Source organism: Tachypleus tridentatus, chromosome 6, assembly GCF_004210375.1.
Source record: "Tachypleus tridentatus isolate NWPU-2018 chromosome 6, ASM421037v1, whole genome shotgun sequence".
Taxonomy (NCBI): domain Eukaryota; kingdom Metazoa; phylum Arthropoda; class Merostomata; order Xiphosura; family Limulidae; genus Tachypleus; species Tachypleus tridentatus.
Genome location: NC_134830.1, coordinates 97,001,971 through 97,018,971, shown reverse-complemented (window position 1 = coordinate 97,018,971; position 17,001 = coordinate 97,001,971). Strand labels below are relative to the sequence as shown.

At 33.5% G+C, this 17,001-nt stretch overlaps 1 protein-coding gene across 2 annotated transcripts in view; it reads left to right on the top strand.

Moving 5' to 3' along the window:
- Positions 1-8,631, top strand: part of LOC143253121 (uncharacterized) — a 66,954-nt gene extending 58,323 nt beyond the window's left edge. The window contains exon 15 of one of the 2 annotated variants that reach the window (XM_076506428.1): positions 8,394-8,631. In XM_076506428.1, the coding sequence (XP_076362543.1) occupies positions 8,394-8,425 (32 nt within the window). In that variant the 3' untranslated portion in view covers positions 8,426-8,631. Of the gene's footprint in view, positions 1-4,189; positions 5,243-8,393 lie in introns of those variants that run through there. The other variant, XM_076506429.1, reaches the window with a different exon arrangement.
- The last annotated feature ends 8,370 nt before the right edge of the window (positions 8,632-17,001 follow it).

The window sequence follows — 17,001 nt, the reverse complement described above, 5'->3', positions numbered from 1 at the left end:
ATACTCCTGTTAATTCTTGTTTTGAATTAAGCACAAAGCTACACAATGGGCTATCTGTGCTCTGCCCACCATGGGTAATCGAGACTCGGTTTTTAGTGTTGTAAGTCCGCAGACATACCGCTGAGCCACTGGGGGGCTACTCCTGTTAATAAAAAATAACTAAATTCTGAAACTTTTAAAAGAATGTTGCAAAACCAAAAAGTATTCAATTTAAATGTACGAGGAAGTTTGTACAAGTTTGTTTTTTGACTATCTTTCATTGGCAGTTTCATTGTAAACATCTAACCAGAAAATTTTCAGGTGTTTCAACGCACCACAGCTAAGCATATTTACATGTTTCTATTAACCTGCAAGAAAAGAACGTCTCGAGGCATTAGGAAGATCCCATTTGTTTCATTCTCTAGATATTGCTTCTCATTAGATTTAAAGTAGCCTGGTGGTTAAAGCGCTCGATTCACAATTTGAGGGTCGCAATTTCAAACACTTGTTCTATATTGTTGCCACTTGACCTTGCCATCTTGATGTAAAACTTCTTGGTTTCGAAAAATCACCCAAACTAGATGGGATTACAGTTGTTATAGAGGAAGAGGAGATATTTCATTTAGTTATTAGAAGAATGAAAACAGCGCTAAGGCTACCTTCTGCACTTGAGAAAGCCTATGAGTGTTGCATTTTACTGGTCGGTCTTTATCTTTTATTAACTACTTTTTGGAGGCTGGTGGGACTCTTTTCATATTATTTGCAATGAATGGAACATTGTCTTATTTATATCAATGATATTTTAGTATTTGATCAAACGTTTAAAGCCACATCTGAACTTGAGCATAGTATTTTAGTGGTTGTAACAAACTAGTCTCAAAATGAAGCCAGATGACGTTCCTCAAACAGATAATAAGTAGGAATGGAGAGTCTACAAATCCTGTTTACATAAAAGTAGTTGTAGAATGACCCAAACTCACGAATATGAAGAAGGTCCAAAGCTTTTTAGGCTTTGTATTATACAGATTTTGTGATCAATTTCTATTCCGTATCTGTACTAATTTCAAGTTAAGAATGACTGAAATCCATTTTAGATAGGCTGAGTAGTTCATTTGCCAAAAATATGACTTGTTTGATACAACCAAGCTGGCTTCTCTGAGGATGGAATCCCACTAACCCTGGAAATGAATGCCGGATTTTTGCCACTATATGCAGTTCATACGTTGTTGAACTTCAGAGAGCCACAAGGTATGATTGCATACTTGTTTGCAACTTTGCAGAAGTACAACTTCAGTGCTCAATACTGACATGAGAAATATTGCAAATTGACTTTCTCACTAGTGGTGAGTTTGTTTGTAGAATGTATGAGCCTTGAACATAAATTTACTGTGAAACGTAAAGTCACAACCATAACAACAAGACGTACAAGTAGTGAAAAATCCATTGATGCTTGGATACCAAATACATCGAAAAAGGTACTGTAAAATAAGTACAGTTAAATGTGTAGGATCAAGCTTGGGTGCTACTTGTCATGCAGATGTGTGAATCGTATCCATCGCAGGCTAGTTAAAGTATTATGGAATCAAGTAACCTTTCACAGTCACTATATATTGATACAATTAGCGGTTCTGAAATCCTTTGATCATCGCACGATACACTTTTGGAAACACCAGGAAATGTCTCAGGTTACAGTTGATCTGAAGAATTTGTTCTACTGGCCACTTTCCTGTCGAAATATAGATCGTGCTGTGAACGTTACACTATTTATGCCACTCAGAAAAATAATTGTTTGTGTCATACAAACTTTGGCAGCAGATTTTAGGATCTCTATTCCAAAGAGTAACCTTGGATATTGGTGAATTCATTCCTAAATGCAATTATTGTGTTTTAACCATGTACTATGGCTAATACATTGACTCAATAAGTTATTGACAGATTAGTTGAGCAGTTGATATCTTCCTTTATACCACCAGAGAAGAATACGAAGAAAATACCAGCAGTCACTCCTCTGCCAAATTGTGCAAGATACTGTGTAGTGAAAACTGCTACTTCAACTTATCACCATTAATACCTTCTTTCTTAAATCTCCCAAATAGAGCCTCTAGCTTTATTGGAATCCCTAACCTATTTTTAAACATTATGAGAAATCCCTATGACGTCAGAAGTGAGAAAAACGCCCTTGGAAATATGTTAATGTCGGGATCGATCCAGACGAAGTGCAACAATTAATAACATCTTAATGGAGAAATATCTTGCCTTTTCGTCGGTTAAAAATTTGGAGAATTTCAGAGTCTGTTGTTGATAGTGTGCTTTTAATCAAGTAATCTCAGTTTTGTTGTGTTTTTCTTTTTCAAATAAAGGTTGTTGTAATTATTAATTTTTCCTTTCGTTGACTTAAATGTTTTTTAATTTACTTTTTTATTCAAATAAGTTTGTCTTTATTTTTCAGTTTAACTCCATTCTTAGCCACAATACAATAACTGCACTTTGGATTATCCACGCTTCTTTTTAGTTGCAGCTAATAAATAGTGTTTAATTCGACTTCTATTCATGTTTTATCCCTTTCTTTACATCTATAATAAATCATCACAACTGTCCTGCATATCAGTGTGGTAATCAAGAATAAACTATGCACGCGATTGCCTGACAACTACAACAAATAAAAACTGGAAGATCTAGCGTGTGTGAGAACAGGTATTATGACTTGTAAAGGTGGAAAGAGGTAAGGTTTTGGAATAAATATAAAATGATTTATTAATGGAAATGAACTGAAAGATGGCAGGTGGAAAGTAGTAAAAGTAAGAAGCTAAGCTGTGTTTAAATGAAATGAAAATTAATTTTCATTGATTATGATAGATACACATGACCAGCAGCAATGTCAGAAGAAAAAAATATACGGGACTTCAGCAGTGAATCTTGTCTCTCTCGAACATGAGTCTACTCTCCTCAAAGGTCGAAACGATTCGGTCTTAGACCACCAAAACTACGTTCTAAAAGCACATTTTCTATGTAATTGACTGGTCGTGAATCTGGATAACAAATATCGGAAAGTATCTTTGTCCCACGTGACAGTCAGAAAGCATTCTTACATCCACAAGACAGAGTAGGATACAGTATAAATTTAAAACAACAGATAGTCGGAATCTGCTATAGAAAATTAAACTAACAAATCAAGCTAAATTTAGCATATGGCCCCTTAACTGGAATTTGGCATGTTTTGTATCATATACATATCACATGAACCTGAAATATGAAATACACACATAATAAGAGAATAAGTTGTGGTGTATTTGTATACTTAATCCACGAATCTTCAGTTCTCGTAAACTTCAGTTAACTTTATTAGGTTTATGCTTGGATTGTTACATGTCGATACATATTTATATAGCTTTTCTTTGTATGACCGTGAGGGAGAGTATATTTATTTCCTTGTACCGTAGGTTAACGTGCAATGATTAACACGGAAAACATGAACCACTATTTTTAGTAATAAATGTACGTATAAGGCGTATACTACTATTCTTTGTAGCTTGATCAGTCAACAAAGTTGTTGTTTAGGGTATTTGACATTATGGGGGGGGGAATATTTTGAAATGTTCACGTAAAGACGGAATATTTAAGTATTTTAGTGCCTTTTTTTCTGATTAGTAAATGCTAGAGAAAAAGTATATTGTGAATGCAGTTTTGAAGCTGTGTGTGTGTTTCTCTTATAGCAAAGTCACATCGGGCTGTGTCCTCCGAAGGGAATCGAATCCCTGATTTTAGTGTTGTAAATTTGAAGTCTTGTCGCTGTCCCAGCAGGGGACATTTTGAAACTTTCATATCAGATTTGTTCTGAGTTTTAGCAGGATAATTTGTTTGTTTTTTCTGATCTTATGTTATTTAAGACTTACTGTAAAAGCCTCATCTTTACTTTACTGTGCTTTCTACCTGTTGATTATGACCATTGTATTTTAAAATCGTTTCATTTTCTAGTTAAACTTATTAAATGTAATTCAGTTTTACAGTTCATCCCATTTTACCTTAGTTTTCCTTATTACGTAAAGAACTAGTTCTACTAATACCACGAATGACCAGCATTTCAATTATCAATCCTTCTAACTTTGTTCTAAATGGACCATTTAATGTAATTCACATTGGAACGCCATGTTTTTTGTTTTTTATATTACTTGCAACAAATCGCTACACGTGTTTTTGTTTTGTATATTAGATCCACGAATATCTCGTTGTTGTGGAGATTAAGAGGTTATGAGCTAGGTATATCATTGAATTACCACAGTTCACCCACCATTATCGTCTTAGGAAGTACTGTAGGAAAATAATATATTGGTTAGCTTCTGAGAAATATTCATAAGAATCAGTCTTGAAGAGCTCAAAGTTCCTGTCGAAATCATTTCCAATGTACCACCAAGTGAAGAACCATCGACAGATTACCTCGATCATTTACTTAATGAAAACCCTCCTATGTGGCATGACAGTAAAGGACAAGAGGTCATTCACGTTAATTATCTAATAATTGTAATATCTATACTTTTAAGCAATAATTATTTTAATCGTAAAGAGTTACTTTAGTGTGAAATATGAAAGTTTAAGTTGAGTAGAGCAAAGTGTTTTTTTCTCTCTGTGTTTAATGGACTTCATAGCCCAGAAAGAAGTGTTTAAACTATACATCTATTTTGGTATTTTTTTCGCAAAGGGAGTTTTTAATATCACGTGATTAACGTACTTGTTGAAAGTCTTGAAAACATTTATTTGTACAATATATATGTAAAACTGTAGGTTTTGTTTGTCATAAACAGAAAGCTACGAAATGAAGTGACACGTCAAAATATAAAGTGTTATTAACCCTAGCTCTCCAGCTGTCTAACGTACTACACATGTATGGTGGTTAAACTATTAAGAACTTTAAATATGACTATAGCCATAATAGTGATTACTGTATGGCATCTGGTAATGAAAGTGAATATCGTTTATTTTTGAATGCTAATTATAATGAAATTGAGACTGCTAATGAAAGCTTCTATAATATTGAAGAAAAACTGGAGGTATATTTAAATAAATATACATATCTATATATTTGTATAAAGAAGTGAAATGGCTTACAACACCAAGGCAACTATCAACGTGAAATAATTCCATGTCCAAACTATTTATGAAAAATATTATCTAAAGATAATACTAAGATGGACAAAACAACAAATTAACACTTCTTTAGGAAAGCACATTGTGCTAATACAATAGTAAATTAACGAGCAACGTTTTATAAACACGATGATATTTTTGTAGAAAATACATTACCCATTTCGACAGAACATGTCCAGGTACTTTCGAAACGTGAAATGTATTTTCTACAATAAATGTCATTATGCTTGCAAATCATTGTTTTTTAACTTACTAATACGAGGAAAGAAAAGTTACACTGTAAGAAAGAATACGATAATTTAGATTCTACTGAACACCAATGTTTCTTCAAAAGCAGAGCAATCAAACAGCTTTGGAATCGGAATAATGGGAGACTAATGTATCCTGAAAGCAATAGCAGGTAATGTGTTTTATGACATTTTAAAATACCTTTAATTTGACAATACTGATTACACAAATAAAACGACAAAAAAATTTAATTCTACAAAAGAAGCATCTAACATAATTTTCCGTTATGTGTCGACGGAAAATGTTATATCGATAAACAAGGGCAGATAGTTACATTTCATTACAGACTTGCTTAGCTCATTGGTTTATAAATATGCCTATTATTATTTTATTTCTTTTTTTTTTTTAGTTTTGTATTACTTACAATTTCGAATTTTAAACTTAAGTTATTTAGCTTTTTTATAATGTTGGTAGTAAACTAAGTGTTAGTATGGAAGAATAAAAATATTTGAAACTGTAAATAGTGTTTAAAAAGTAACTAATTTCATTGTTAACAGTTTTAATAATTATCATTTGTGTTTGTCACCAGCACGCATCAAAATGTTGTTTTATTGGAACTTTAGGCACAGCAGAAGAGTAGGTTTGAGAAATTAAATGTACTGCAACATTCTATTGAAAGAAAAGGAGATAACGGGCATTTTCGGTCCACTAAAGTTCTCAAATCTATTCATCAAAATTATTCTTATTTCGTTTAATAGTATCTTCCTTGGCCTGGTACTAGTAATTTTGTTTATTTCAGCTATTTACCGGAGCTCTTTTGTCCTTTTTTTCTTAAATGTATATCTTTAGATATGATTTTTTACATTCAAAATATTACTATGAAATGTTTTCTATATCCAAGCTACTGAGATAAATGGAAGTGAGACAGAAATGTAAACACCAGAATCTTTTCTTACAAATAAGCACACAAACATTTGATTCTGCACTTTTATCCTTACAATTAGTGTCTTTCGCGATGACAGTGCATTTATCTTCTGATGAGTTTGTTGAAGGTAATAAAACTTTGTCATATAGAGTCTAATCACCTCAAACCGTAATCGTGTATTCTTGAAACCAAACTTTAATACCGTAATAAAAAAGACAATCCGTATCACAAGCTAGTGAAATAGTCCTTTCATATATTCCTATAGTTTAATGCTTTAATTCTAAACTGAATTCCTGTTTTGAAATCTCATTGTGACCAAAATATTTAGTATAAACATATTCACGTATGCCTTATTTTGAAACCTAAAATTTAGCATTTTAAGTATCCAGAGTTACCAATGTGGCACCGGTGGGGGGGGATTATTTTAATGAAGCCTATTGGTTGATGACTGGTGAGCTTACAAAATTACAACGCTAAAATCCAGGATTCGATTCTCCGCGGTGAACAAAACGCATATAGCCCGCTGTGTAACTTTACGCTAAAAATAACTACAACATTTAAAGGAAATTTGAAATAAAACTAGTCCAGAAGAGAAGTATAGCATGATGTTAAACAATTGAAGAGGTAAAGTGGTCTAAGTAGATTTTAGACAAACGGTTTTGACTAATGCCAACAAGACTGAGACAAAATAACTTCACGCGAGTAAAAATAACACCACTTGGAAAAGCAGTTTCTCTTATTGTTAGGTGTGTATGTTTGGCAGATGTTCATCCTCGGTAATAATGGGTTTCAAACAGTGATCTCAAATAAAATGGATATTGGTAAGACGACTAAATGAGTATTGCTAACACAGGAGAGGAGTAATACTTAATTATTGCACAGTATGAAAGAGTTATTGTTATTTTGAAGATACAATTAAAATCAAACACCATTTCTTAAAAGAATGATTGCCACAATGATATAATTCATATATTGATGTTTAAAACAGTCAAGCGTGTTGTTTTTTTTATTTTGAAAAACAGTGAAGACATCCATTATTTATTACTTAAAAAGCCAGGCCAAGTTTTTATAGGACGAGTTTTAAGTATCATAAATAGTATTTTTGTTTTCAAGGCAGAATTAAAGCCATTGTGAAACGATTCATTAAGAATCCTTACACAAGTAATCAAAATGATAAGTTAGCTAAAAGCATCATTGGGGAATTTGTCTTTTTATTACGAAACAGTAAGAATGGTTAATTACTTTCGCCCCTAAAGATAAACAGAGGTTATGTTTCAACTCATGTGTATGTGTTTGCCAGCAAAATTTCTCAAAAACGGCTCTATGGATTTGGACAAAAGTTGGTATACGTTTGGATTATAATACAACTTAGAAGTGATTAGTTTTTGAAGGGTCAAGGTCACGAAAATAAAAAAAGAAATTCCCTACTTGTTAATATGAGGATTAATTTTTTTCCCATTATAACTCAGTCAAAAAAATTACTGGATTTGGATGACACTTGGTTTACTTAAGTATGTAGAATATTATTCCTCGTTGTCCTGCCAAAAATAGTCCGTGTTCGTTGATAACGACGGACAGATTTTTCCTTTTTTGAAGGCTGAATATGGCCAACGCTAGGTGGCGGAGGTGTGCTCTTTAAAGAGTGCCTCGCTTGTTCTTTCATTGTTCATTTATTTTGTTGTTTATTTGCTTGTTTGTTGTTAAGCACAAAACTATACAACAGATTATAACTGCTTTACCTATAGCGTGTATCGAAACCCAAATTTTAGTGTTTTAAGTCTGACACTTTACCAATGTATAAACAAAGATATTTTTTAATAAAGCCCTCTGATTGATCATTGGTAAGATTAGGGAGTTAGAATTTAAAAGTCCGGGATTCGATTTTTCACGATGGGCCTATTAAGTAGCTATGCACTAAGAAAACAAGTATAACATTTTAATAAAATTGGAAACTGTAAACTTAACTAGAGAAAAAGTCAAAAGTAAGACGTAAAATAAATAGAAAGATACAGCATAAAACACAGTTTCAGTAAATTTATGATGTAAATTCTTAATAATCAGTATAATTTTTCCTGAGCTATGAAACAAAAGAGTTTGTTTGCTTGTTTTGTTTATTTAGAAGCTACATGGATTATGTGCTCCCATTTCTAATTTTGAACTGCCGACTAGAAGAATATCAACCAGGCAACCAACTCTTGAACTATTTTTTACAACCGAATAGTGGAATAAACAATCACATGTAACATCTCCACGCTGAAAGGGTAAGCATGTTATGCGCCTAGTTTTGATCCCGCGATTACTAGTTAAGCATCCTAACCACCAAACCATGCTAGGCTGGAACGAAAGAGAATGTCTTTTTTTTTTTATTATTTAGAAGATGACGTCTATTCTATTCCAGAGGGTGTTGTAATAATATATAACATCTAGTTGAAAGGACTAACAACTGTATTATTCTTTGCTGACCAGTGCGATACTGGTCATAATTAACAACCGGTCAATTCTTCAAGAAAACAAAGATTACTATGAGCCTTCGTTCGTCACATTGCGACCGTATTTTAGTTGCATAGAGAACAATCCCTAAAGCAAAGTTTCCCAACCGGGGATACGCGAGATAATTCTGAGGGACTCACGAGAAATATTCAGTAATGACATCATTTTCTTTTTCCTGTTTATACAGCTCTTGCCAATATTTTAATTTCCTTATAATGTATTAAAATGTTTACGAAAGGAAATTGGAACTGTTTATGCTGTATAGATTCAGATTTTATTGTAAACGTGTTACATACTTTATGTGACAAAAACTCGTTAATTTCAATAAATTCAACAATTTCCAAAGTTATTTTACTTTACAAAATTTATTACTGCTTAAAAGAGGTTTGCTGCGAAAACTATCAGTACTCAATGGACTCGCAAAGAGAAAAAGTTGAGAACCCCTACCCTATGGAGTGTTGTTGTTGTTTGGTATTAAGTACAAAGCTACACAAGGAGCTATTTGTGCTCTGCTCACCATGGGTATCGAAACCACGTTTACAGCAGTATAAGTTCGCAGATATACCTCTGTGCCTCGGGGTGTCTAGGGAGTGAAAGCTGTGGGAATAAGCACAACGTACCAGAAATTTGACTAAGATTCTTTTTACACAGGTACGTACACTGCATATTTTGTTAGTTTGTGGAATATTAAATATTGTATTTATTTGTGCCAAACTTGTCCATTTTTAATATTTCACATATATTAGGAAGATTCACCTAAGTTATCAGATTAATAACACTCTCCTTGTGTCTTGAGAAAATCTGTTATTCTTAGCGGATTAAACCTACCTAAAAATAAAACAAAAACAACTGTCGTTAGGCAGAAAAACGTTTTGGTTAATTTTGTTGTTCAGCGTTTGTAATCTAATGATGAACGGAAAGCACTTTTATTGTTCATATTTTAAATGTTTAACATCAAAATTGGTATAAACTTCAGAAGGGACGCGACATATTTGTGATATTTTCAGGTAAACTAATTTTTTTGGAAGAGTCTTTGCTAAGGAGTGGTTGGTTGATTTGTAGTTAAGAAAAAAGATACACAATGGGCTATACGTGCTCTGCCCAACACGAGTATCTAAATCCGGTTTTTAGCGTTGTAAGTCTGCAAACATACTGCTGTGCCACTGGGAGTCGAAATGAAGGACTAAACACAAAGTGTGATAAACACAGTCTTTATTATTATAAAAGTCAACATCACGTGTACTTTATTTGATGAATGGTAAACAGTCGTCTTTACTAGGTTGATTAGTCTGGCTATACTTCCTCAAGATGTATTTTCAAGTTGATTGATCCATTCAACATGATGTTTCAGGCTGATCCAGTTGAAATCTTATACCACTCTGACTAAATATCGTGTTACTTAATTAAATTGCTAACACGAGACATACCCAAAATAGATAGTATTTTTACGTGACGGTCACTCCCATTCAAACCTATGGGAAGCTGTAATCGTGAAATATCACCTGATCTACCATTGGAAGATAATGCTGTCAACTTTTATCACAAAATGCAGATTTACAGTCATACCACCCATAGGAAGACGAATTGTTATCTCCTTGGAAAGAAAAAGGACAACGATGGCTAAAAAGGAAATCAGTTAAACGAATTTCTGCCCACGTATTACGTGAATTATGTCAGTATACCGCTTATACAATAAAAGCTACTTTTTATCCAATCGGTTCATGTCACATGCTCATTTAGTCAAATAATAAGAACCTATCACATTGCTATATATGAAATCATCTATTGTTCTTGCAATCAGGATACAGTTACCCAGTTCACGGTGCCTGAAAAACATAGATTTATTGTTTGTCATTTTAGAGCAAATGTCAAGAGCAGAATATTTGTTTCTGAAACTTACGAAATTGGGGACTTATTTTTGGAGTGAAAAGAACCTGTCTGCCCCTGAAAACTATTTAATTTGTAATAAATGCTACCATGTTTTTCAGGCATACCCAAGTACGTGTATATTAGTTTATCACATAAGCAATGCATATCATTTACATAAGTGGTCAAATTCTCTAAGGGACCTCTAACTTTAGCCTTAATAGTTTTGTTCTCCTTTGAGTTGAAACATTTGTGAAAGCCAGATATATTAAAGAACATATCTTCTTAATCTTGATAACAGAAAGTTTGTGGTCAGCATAAACAAGACGTTTCTACCTCTGTCTCAACTAACACACATCTGAGACACCCACAATATGAAGGTCATGAAATTTTGTTGGCGCCCAAGAACCCCTCCTTTTCGGTAAACACTCAATCCCTGTTCCGAGTGATACGAGATTAAATTGTTATAGCGAACTTATCTTTTAGCTCTGTGAAGCCCCGGTGTTCTCCACGATTCATAATTTCCACCAGCATTTCTCTACTTATAGAGAAGATGTTATCTTCTCCACATATCTTTTTCTTCTGCTATTAATGCCTGCTATCTCACCTCTAGGTGAGACAGACTTTTTAGTGACAGATTTTGTCCTCCAATGACTTTTTCCAACTTCTAGGAAAATCAGCCCAAAAGTCATCACATCGACCTTTAGTCGTTCACGCTTATATAATACGAACACAAAACTCAGGGATATAACTAGATAAGCAGTCCTGGAGGTTCCTAGTTCATGAAGTTATGTCAACTTTGAAATTGTAGACAAAGCCCTTCACAACAGTAGCGAAAGCCTAGAACCCAGGAAAACTTCTCATACATCTTGTTAATTCTTGCGATTATGTTTCACTCACAACATTGAACTGTTCCTATCATCTATAGGTACTTTGTCTATGAAATGCAAATTATCCTAAAAGCACAAACACTATGATATTCCAAATACAAATGAAGCATAGGCTGTCACACTCTTTGAAATAAACAGAAAATTCCAAAATGATAAATCGGGAAAGTATGACACCAAAAGCTCGTGTTGTTCTCAAATACATTGATAATTTTTAGATAAGAATAATAATCACAGTAACAAGACATATGTTAGAAAATGTGTCACAAAGTTAATGTTTGGGATGTTAGACAGCATTATCTTCTAATATCTATAATTATTACAATATGATCATTTCTTCCAAACTGCACTTGTTATCCATGTCATTCGATCATTCCATAGATTAAGATATAGAAGACGACTGAGGTCACAATAGAACACATTAGTACAAGACTATAGAATTATCTTGCGGCACCTTCAACGGCAAAGTTCAGTAACACCAAAAGAAAATGATCTATGACAATGTGGTTTGTTTTAAATTTCGCGTAAAGCTACGCGAGAGCTATCCGCCCCAAATTTAGTAGTGTAAGACTAGAGGGAAGGCAACTAGTCATCACCACCCACCGTCAATTTTTGGGCTACTTTTTTACCACAGAATAGTGGGATTGACCATCAAATTATAACGCCCCCACGGCTGAAAGGGCGAGCATGTTTGGTGTGAGAGAGATTCGAATCCGCGACTCTCAGATTACGAGTTGAGTGTCTTAACCACTTGGCAATATGACAATGTGTGATTAGTGCGAAAACAATATTACAACATACGCGACTGTTCTAACTGCAAATGAGACACAATACGTGTGTTGAGCTCGTATAAATTAAATAATTTATAAACTAAACTTGTTGATATCTCTATGTGGAAAGTGGAAGAAAATATAGTATTTGTGCAACGTTTAAAATGGTCAAATATTCTGAGATAACCATCTGTGCACTGACACTAATAATTTCAACCAAAGCAATAACGTACAACCTTTCTATATTTAAAATTAACACTGTGAATATAACGAAATAAGTATAATTTACTTAGAGTACTAAAAACTAAGATACTTTTTTTCACTATGTCGAATAAAAAACTGGAATTTAGAATATGCAAATGAGAAATTACGATATGATGTACTGTTTAAGTAGCCAAGGTAAATCGTAAAGTGTGAACCAATTAATTCAACTTTACTATAAACATATTCAGATGCTACACAATATTCCTTTGAGACTAGCAGAAATCGTAACAGTTTATTTGTTTTCTATTATCCTCGATGATATTGCTGTTTAATATTATTAATTTTATCCACACTATAATTTATTTCGTTAGTTAAAGTTTACTAGTTTTTGAGTGATTAAAAAATTAATAATAATCAATTTTCATTTCTTTAAACAAAGAATTATTTCACGTAGCACCATCTGGTGATGAAATAAAAAGGTTTAATAGTCATAAAATAAATACACATTTTTTTAAAGGCAAAAACATAAATTTGTGTGTCTAAGAAATATTTAGACCCAAACCGAGATTCTCTTCCCCAATTCAGTAAACTCATGATCAGGAAAATTATTTGTAACAATGAAATGTAATTAAAATTGATATTAATTTTGATGAGAAATGGTCTTTTTAAAAACTATGGCTTCGTTATAGTAAATGATATTTAAATAGTTCACTTTTCTTTTTACAGAAATAAGGTGGTGATTTTAGATACGAAATTTAAAAACCTTGGGTGTGCCTTATGTATTTTTATTGTAAAATCTGGAGTTTGTATTACTTTTGCGTAATTAACGACAACAGTATTCGAAAGCTTTTAATGTTCACTTTTACTTAGAAAGCCTTCCATCCGATCTTTATAAATTACGAGACATGAAAATACTCAGAATGTTAGCCCCTTCCCCTTCCTTGCCCCATTTCCGAAAGTATACTACTTCCAAGAACTTCACGATGTCATTTTTCCGTTCACTGGCGCGAGATGTTGTTGTAAAGAAAACGAAACAAACAGGTATTTCTGTCAAGACTTTAAAAAAAAAATAAAGGTAAACAAATAAAATTTGTGTGGAAAATACAACTGTGCCTCCCTGGTTATTTCAGAATGTACAACAGAATATCTCAAACGCTTTTTTTTTCTTTCTTTTTTTCTGTTGTGTATGAATACACAGCTTAATGTATAGGAAGTTTGCCAGTTCTAGTAGTTGTATAAAAACGAACACAAAGATTGCAATCGAATGTTGTATCATTTGTAAATCGTGATTGTGTGATTAAGGTTACTTTATTAGTTTATCAGGTGATATGAGAGTGTTTTATAAATTAAAGAAGTTCAGCGTCGCCACATGTTCCAAGTCTAATCTCTCAAAATATCTTTCTTTTTTCTTCACTCTTTTCACGTGTAATTCTTCAACACTGCTTTGCTAAACTGGACATCCAACTACTAATTATAGTCAAGCGTACAAATATCACACAAAGAACGTGGCGCGTTATGCATGAGTACATTCCCGCCAAAATCATTCCAAAGGAATTCTTGGTTTTATTCAGAGGCCGAGGTTGAATTAATATTACCTTGGGCTTTCTCTTGCGCATATTTTTATGCACGTCAGCTTGTGGCGCATGGAACTTTAAAAAAACAACTCCAGTTCACGGTAAATAATGTTACAAACGATCCAGTTCTCAGATATTTCCAAATTTACAACGAAAATATGTCGAATATCTCGACTTTAAACGTCTAGAGCGCGGTAAATGAAATGCCAAAGTTAGCGTTTTCGTAAATACTTCAAAGAAACTTTTATTAGAACTTTGTAGATATTTAAACTGGAAATTAATATTAATTAATTAGTCATACTTCAAACAAATAATAAATAAGAATGGATACAGAAGTGATCAAATAACAGGTTTAAGATTGAAAAAAAACATTACTATAAATGCTAATAATTTCAATTTACATTTATCTTCCATCACGCTTTACTTCTTGATAACAACACAAATATATTTTGTATCTACAGCTTTTAGCATCAAGTTTATTGTGATCCAACACTTTAAAAAAATGTATTTATTATTACTAATAATAGTGAAAAATGTATGCATCCTCGGCTTTGGTATTAAGTATATTATAATCCAATGGTCTTTCGTAACAAGTTGAGACTTGAACAATACGCGTTTTTTGCTGTTGATTTTTAAACCAAACTTATTTATCTTACTTAAAACAGTGAAGCGAAGTTTAGGTATTTTATTAACAGAAGGGTTAACTGTGTCGTACAGTATTTTGCCAATTTGAGTGTTCCACAAATGCAATTCAATTTGCTTTTATATATAAATAACTATATATTGCAGTGTAGGTGGCCCGGCATGGCCAAGCGTGTTAAAGCGTGCGACTCCCAATCCTGAGGGTCGCGGGTTCGCATCCCCGTCGCGACAAACATGCTCGCCCTTTTAGCCATGGGGGCGTTATAATGTGACGGTCAATCCAACTATTCGTCGGTAAAAGAATAGCCCAAGAGTTGGCGGTGGGTGGTGATGACTAGTAGTCTTCCACTACTAAATTAGGGACGGCTCGCACAGATAGCCCTCGAGTAGCTTTGTGTGAAATTCAAAAAACAACTTCAGTGGAGATATTTTGTTTGCTCGCTTCAGTGATGTAACGATTTTGTAATTCATTACTTTTAAGCAAAGCGTCTGACAAGTCTATAGTAATTAACGTTACACTCAATGTACATATTATAATTTATTTCGTATGAGTCTCTGATTTATTATGTTACGTGTGTTAACGTATTACTATTTCATATAACGAATTTTAAATGTTAATATGTATGAAATGTAGGGTATTTGCCAAAACGATTGATACACACAATTTTCTTTTTTAACACAAATATATTTTAATAAGAAAACAATAGAATTTATAATATCAACAATAAAGATATTTACATTACAATAGATAAGTACAGTGGATTATAACTAAACTAGCGAATGACAAGTAGCATCTTACGTACTTCTAAACGAGGGTCTCGTGTTCGAATCCCCGTCGCGCCAAACATTCTCGCCCTTTCAGCCGTGGGGGCGTTATAATGTACGATCAATCCCACTATTCTTTGGTAAAAGAGTAGCCTAAGAGTTGGCGGTGGGTGGTGATGACTAGCTGCTTTCCCTCTAGTATTATACTGCTAAATTAGGGACGGCTAACGCAGTCCCTACAGCCCTCGTGTAGCTTTGCGTGAAATTCAAAAGAAACCAAACCAAGGAACTTTTCGAAATAAAGATAAGCGTAATCGCATTCAAATTAATACAAATAGAAAAATACAGGCGACATTGCAAAATAAATAACAGTTTGTTTAACTGTACGATCACATTGTAGTTAGATAAGAAATACAGAAATTATTTTTTATCAACTCCGGTAGAGTATCAGTTTTAGTGATTCATACTTTTCCTCACCTCGTATTTATGTCTGCAGACCTCTTGGCGTTAAGTATTGAGATAATTCTACCAATAACGCTATAAATATTTATATATTGATTTCTCATCTATGTTTAATCACAAATAGGAGACAGATATCCGTCTAGATAGCCAAATTTATTGATAGGTTTAAAGGAATTGTAGTAATATTATATGTCTGTTATCTAGATATTAGTTAATTTGCGTTTATTTGAAAATATAGTCTCACAAGCCCTTGGCCCAGCATGGCCAGGTGGTTAAGACACTCGAGTCGTACTCTGAGCGTCGCGGGTTCGAATCACCGTCACACCAAACATGCTCGCCCTTTCAGCCATGGGAGCGTTATGATGTGACAGTCAATTCACTATTCATTGGCAAAAAAGTACCCCAAGAGTTGGCAGAGGATGGTGATGACTAGTTGCCTTCCTTCTAGTCTTACACTGCTAAATTAAGGACGACTAGCGCAGATAGCCTTCGTGTAGCTTTACGAGAAATTCAAAACCAAACTCACAAAACCTGTTCCCCACTAGAACAGTTTACGGATTTACAACGCTAAAATCAGGGGCTCAATTCCCCTTGGTGAGCTCAGCAAATAGCCCGATGTGGATTTGCTATAAGAAGAACACACACAAAAAACCTACGGTTAGACAGAATGAACTGTTATATTGATAGGTCTGGATTTTCTGAGACATAAGAGAACGAAGTGTTTAATTTTTTATTCATGAGAACATATCTTGTTAATATCAGATACGTAAGTTCGAATAGTGAAGGTTTAACATTTATCAGTTAACACGTTATCTTCAAGCTATCTATTAATTCATTGCGTAAGTTTATATCATAAAACAACAAACGTATAAGAAAATGTAATGCAACAGCAACGAAAATTTAAATCAAACACCAAAATTTAAAAATAAATAACTTGTACACATAGGACACACAAATAAAATCAGAGAACAAGCTACAGTGTAGGATCAGTTAAATGTGTCCCGCTGGGAGAGGTATCTCCGGGAGTAGGACCCACACAGTAGCAGGGATATACCATCTATCAGATT